This window comes from Centrocercus urophasianus, unplaced genomic scaffold (genome assembly GCF_019232065.1).
Source record: "Centrocercus urophasianus isolate 14NV4802_14NV808 unplaced genomic scaffold, USGS_Curo_1.0 seq_97, whole genome shotgun sequence".
Taxonomy (NCBI): domain Eukaryota; kingdom Metazoa; phylum Chordata; class Aves; order Galliformes; family Phasianidae; genus Centrocercus; species Centrocercus urophasianus.
Window position 1 is genome coordinate 7,411 of NW_024885610.1, and position 5,844 is coordinate 13,254.

Below are 5,844 nucleotides of genomic sequence, written 5' to 3' on the forward strand. Positions count from 1 at the left end.
GGCCAGAACCCCAGCCCTATAGAGCAGCACTCAGCCTTTGCAGGGATCATATGCCAGGACCATGAGTGCACATACCAGAGAGCTTCATTCAGGGCTGCCACGGCAGGCCCAACTCCCAGCCCCAGTGAAGCCTCACACTGCAGCTCAGAAGCAGCAACAGGAGCTGCTGGTGGTGGCACGGTACAGAGGCTGGCAACGTGAGCAACCCCTCCCCTGCAGCCCTGCCTGTCTGGGTCACCCCGACCTTGTCTCACTAGCCTCAGCCCCCAGCACTACACGGCTCTGGTTACAGCCCTATAAAGGGGTGAGGGGAAGGACTGCTGGGTGCTGAGCAGCACTGCAACCATGGGGAATGGTGCCTTCACCCTAGCCCTGGTGCTGGCCCTGTCAACATGTGTCACCCCTGTGGAGAGAAAGGTAGGGGATGGGGTGAGGGAACAGGGTAGCACTTGGTCTGCACCCAGGAGCAATGGCTGGCCTATTCTTGCAGTGCCAGCTCAGCGGGCTGTGGAGGAATGAACAGGACTCACTGATGGAGATTTCGGCACTGGAGGATGATGGAGGCTTCCAAGGCGAGTACCTCACCCGAGTGACCCTTGCTGGTGGCTGTACACGCATCTCTCCCCTCAGGGGAGCCCAGCAGCAGCCCAGTGAGGTGGCATGGCCCACCTTTGCCTTCACCGTATGGTGGGACACGTTCTCCAGTAAGTGCCAGGGCACCAGAGCTGGGAAGTCTTCTTGGGAGTGCTTTGGGGCACCCCAGTGAAGGAAGGCTGTGAGTGGGTGTCATCTCTCTCCCATCCTGCCACAACCCCCAGATGCCACCACTGCCTTTGCTGGGCAGTGCTTCGTGGATGCAAGTGGCAGGGAGATGCTGAGTACCACGTGGCTGTTGCGTGAAGCTGTCGGGTCCCTGGAGGAGGACTGGAAAGCCACCAGGTAGCAGGGGGACTCAGGGAGCAGCACCCCTGTGAGCATCCCTTGACAGGATGAGCAGGGTGTGGGGGCTGCCCCAGGTATCCCCTGGCATAGGTTTGCAGATGGGAGAGGCTGATGGGGCTGTGGGGCATGGGCAAGGGGTGTCCAGCAGCTGCTTGGGCAAGTTGGGGGGGGGGTATTTACAGACAACCCCATCACTCGGGGCACCAAGCTGTGTTTCTGTGGGTTTTCCATGGGACTTCTCTGTTTCCCTGCAGGGTAGGCAGGAATGTCTTCACACGCAAACGCACCCCAAAAGGAAAGATCTTGCACAGCTTGTCCCCATCCTGTGAGGATGCAACTTTGCCTGTCCTGTGATGGCACGCTGCAGCCAGCCTCTCCTGGCTGAGCATGAGCTCTCAGGGTGACCCCTTACACCCCACAGCTCACTTCTCACAGCCCCCCAAAAGTTCTGCATGCCTCAAGCAAAATCCGCTTCTCACATAAAAATTAAAAAAAAATAAAATCAATGGCAGCTCTTGTTGTATTTTTAAAAAACTCCCCATTTCTGCTCAGTCAGCTTCAGTCCCCTCAGCCCCCAGGTTCCCCAGGGGCCCCTGGATCCCTGCCCCTGGCAGGGATCCCAGCCTCTGGTAGAAGCAAGTACACAAATACAACCCAGCCCAGGGATGCCAGCACACACAGTGTGTGTTCTGCAAGCTCTGGCCAGTGCATCACCAAAGAGCACAGTGAGATGGGGTTTGCAGGGCAGTGCCAACCCTAGCATGGGGCTCCCAACAGACATTGCAGCCCCAAGCATTGCATTCCATGGTTCGTGTTTAGGCAGCTGAATCCAAGTTTAATTTTTGGGTGCCCAAAGCCATGTATGGCAGCCCCATGGCTGCTCTGCATTGTAGTGAGCAGAGTAGCAAGCAGCTTGGGAGTGAAGGGCAAGTTCATGCTGTGTTCTGCAAATCTAAAGCCTTTAAGAGCAGAAGGGAATACAACACAAGAAAGGTCAGGACTCTGTGTGACACCCGGCTAGGCAGCAGGACATACAAAACATGAAGCATTTCCATGCTTTAATAGACAACAGTTTTCAGCATCCACAAAAGATGAATCGCCACGGAAGCATTCCCTGCCTTTCTCTGCAGCCATACTGGTTCCCAATCGCCTTGGACTTGCCTCACCTGCCCTGGCCTCCTGGCACAGCTTCGGTTACAGCAGGGTACTGCACAGCCTATATTTTGGGCCCCCATCCTCCGCTCTATGCACAAACCTCATTAAATTCCTGCCACGCTCTGGGACCATGGGCACAACACATTGTGTCTGCAAGAAATCTGATTTATATCACACAGCAAATTTTGCAGACACCCACTGTATTTGCAGTTTCTCTTCTGAATGGGCTCTCAAGTTTCTGAGAGTTTTCCTGTTTACACAAGTACCAAGCAGCTGGTGCTAGTGGATAAAAATACCATCAGTGTAAATGTGGAGTTTCCCTTCGAAAGGACTACACTGCTTCCTTCTGCTGCCAGCTGGGGTTCTCCCCTCCCCAAGAAAGTGATATTATCAGCATTCAGAGGGGCATAGAGAAAAAAATAAGTGGGACAAATACATATGGAAGTGGAGCAAATGCATAGAATGGTCTGGGTTGAAAAGGACCTCAAAGATAATCTAGTTTCAACCCCCCTGCCATGGGCAGGGTCACCAACCACCAGACCAGTCTGCCCAGAGACACATCCAATCTGGTCTTGAATGCCTCCAGGGATGGGGCATCTACAACCTCTCTGGGCAACCTGTTCCAGTGTGTTACCACCCTCTGAATGAAAAACTTCCTCCTAATATCTAACCTAAATCTCCCATGTCTCAGTTTAAAACCATTCCCCCGTGTCCTATCACTGTCCACCCTCGTAAACAGTCATATCCCCGTCTGTTTATATGCTCCCTTCAAGTACAAGAAGGCCACAATGAGGTCTCCCCAGAACCTTCTCTTCTCCAAGCTAAACAAGCCCTCAACCTTTCCTCATAGGAGAGGTGCTCCAGCCCTCTGATCATCTTAGCAGCCCTCCTCTGGACCTGTTCCAAGAGCTCTGTGTCCTTCTTGTTCTGGGGGCCCCAGGCCTGGACGCAGTACTCTGATTTGCAGAATCAAACTCTCTAGTTGAGAGAGAAAATGAGAGATGATGAGATTTATGCGAGCCCATCTAACTAAAGACGATGAACCTTCCTTCTCACGTACACCATCAAAAATCTCAGCTGTTAGAGGCAGACGCTCTCCGGCTCAAGTAAGGGATAATACACCGCGAATTGTCTTATGGTATTACGTACGTGACCATGGAGAAGACATGGGGAAGTGGCACCGTGAACCTACTGCTGTACTACGAGCACGGGTGAGAGAATTACAAAGCAGATCAACCACCAGTGCAGTTGCTCCAGTTACCACAGGTAATGAATAGAGGGGCCCTGCCCTCAGTCGGGGGGGGAAAGGGATAATAGAGTATATTGGACTGTGTGGATTCGATGGCCTGACACATCAGAACCACTGCAATATAAGGCACTGGTGGACACTGGTGCACAGTGCACTCTGATGCCCTCGAGTCATGAAGGGACAGAATCAATCCATATTTCTGGAGTGACCGGGGGCTCTCAAGAATTGACTGTGTTGGAGGCTGAGATAAGCCTCACTGGTAAGGACTGGCAAAAACATCCTATTGTGACGGGCCCAGGGGCTCCATGTATTCTAGGTATTGATTACCTCAGAAGGGGGCATTTCAAGGATCCTAAGGGGTATCGATGGGCCTTTGGAATAGCTGCTGTGGACACAGACAACATTAAGCAGCTGTCTGTTTTGCCTGGCCTGTCAGAAGATCCGTCTGTTGTGGGGCTGCTGCGAGTAAAAGAGCAACAGGTACCGATTCCACAAAAATGGTGCACAGGCGGCAGTACCGCACCAACAGGGATTCTTTGCTCCCCATTCATAAGTTGATTCGTCAACTAGAGAGCCAGGGAGTGATCAGCAAAACTCACTCGCCTTTTAACAGCCCCATATGGCCAGTGCGTAAAGCCAGTGGAGAATGGAGGCTGACGGTGGACTACCGTGGCCTGAATGAAGTCACACCCCCACTGAGTGCGGCTGTGCCGGACATGTTAGAACTCCAGTATGAACTGGAGTCAAAAGCAGCCAAATGGTATGCCACCATTGACATTGCTAATGCCTTCTTTTTCATTCTTTTGGCCAAAGAATGTAAGCCACAGTTTGCTTTCACATGGAGGGGCATTCAGTATACCTGGAACTGTTTGCCCCAGGGGTGGAAACACAGCCCGACCATTTGCCATGGGTTGATCCAAACTGTATTGGAACAGGGCAGTGCTCCTGAGCACCTGCAGTACATTGATGATATCATTGTGTGGGGCGATACAGCAGAAGAAGTCCTTACAAAAGGAGAGCGAATAATCCAAATTCTTCTGAGTGCTTGTTTTGCTATTAAGCGAAGCAAAGTGAAAGGACCTGCCCAGGAGATTCAGTTCCTAGGTATAAAGTGGCAAGATGGCCGTCGTCACATCCCGACAGATGTGATCGACAAAATCACTGCTATGTCTCCACCCACTAGCAAAAGAGAGAGACAATCTTTTCTGGGTGCAGTGGGCTTTTGGAGAATGCATGTTCCAAACTACAGCCTCATTGTAAGCCCCCTTTATTATGTGACGCGAATGAGAAATGAGTTTACATGGGGCCCTGAGCAGCAGCAGGCTTTTGAACAGATTAAACAGGAGATAGCCCTTGCCGTGGCCCTAGGGCCAGTAGGGACGGGACAGGGTATAAAGAACATCCTCTATACTGCTGCTGGAGAGAATGGTCCCACTTGGAGTTTGTGGCAAAGAGCCTCAGCAGAGACCCGAAGCCGACCCCTGGGATTCTGGAGTCGAGCCTACAGGGGGTCGGAAGAGGGCTACACTCCAACTGAGAAGGAGATCTTAGCCGCGTATGAGGGGGTTCGGGCTGTAAAGTGGCAAGAAGGCGGTCGTCACATCCCGACAGATGTGATCGACAAAATCACTGCTTTGTCTGCACCCACTGCAAGGCCCCTCCCAAGGATGACATGCAAATTCGTGAAGCGTTCCACATTTTGAAACCTCTCTAGGAGGAAGGGTGATGGCAAAAGTGTAAATATGGCGAGGCATGGCAGGTTGATTATATCACCTTGCCACGATCTCGCAATGTGCTTACTATGTGCTTACATGATCAATCTATGTCCTTGACAGGGGCAACAGGCCTCTGCCCTCCCCCCCACCCCAGTCCCACAAAAAAATGGCAAGGAAGGAAGGGAGGAAAAGAACAGCGGCAACAATCTATGGAGGAAAACTTATTATACTATAATATCGGAATACAAGATATCACAGTATATACAATTTAATTGAAATTGAGATGAATAAATCAGACAAGATGAGAGAGAGAGTTCCCGTGACCAAGTGAAACCTGAAAAGCTTGGAACGGCTAGGAAAGCACCCTCCAGCAGCCACTGCAAGGCAGCAAGAAAGCACCCCCCCCCCACCCGGTAGGGCCAGATCCCGTGACTTCTGTAACGTACAGGGATAGGTACCTGGAATTGGGGCAGTGACACTTTAATACACCGTACACTACATGATGTTTTGATGTGGAGTACTGAAACCCCAAAATAAAAAAAAAACATAGAACCATGACACCCTGTTTGTATTAAAGGCAGACAGGGTAAGAGGCATCCGTATCCACTGAAAGATAAACTTCTTTATCCTGTTCCCCTAGCTGTAATTTAACCAGTGGATCTGCTAGGGTAGACTTCCCAAATTCCCATCCTTCATCTTTGCAACCAGAAACTGTTCCCTCTTCCTCAGTAATTTACACATTGCTTTCATTCCAATGGGGCAGAGCCCTCCCTGGGCTCTCCC

At 51.4% G+C, this 5,844-nt stretch overlaps 1 protein-coding gene across 2 annotated transcripts; it reads left to right on the plus strand.

Annotated features, from left to right (window-relative positions):
- The first annotated feature begins 247 nt into the window (after positions 1 to 247).
- On the plus strand, positions 248 to 1,448 carry LOC122171793 (avidin-like). Of its 2 annotated transcripts, none has more exons than XM_042839569.1 (4): positions 248 to 417; positions 497 to 704; positions 819 to 939; positions 1,197 to 1,448. In XM_042839569.1, exons 1-4 carry the CDS (start codon positions 346 to 348, stop codon positions 1,294 to 1,296), a joined length of 501 nt encoding a protein of 166 aa, XP_042695503.1. In that variant the 5' UTR covers positions 248 to 345; the 3' UTR covers positions 1,297 to 1,448. The 2 variants fall into 2 exon arrangements, with proteins under 2 accessions (XP_042695503.1, XP_042695502.1); XM_042839568.1 differs by having other exon boundaries at positions 253 to 417; positions 491 to 704.
- Positions 1,449 to 5,844: the final 4,396 nt, after the last annotated feature.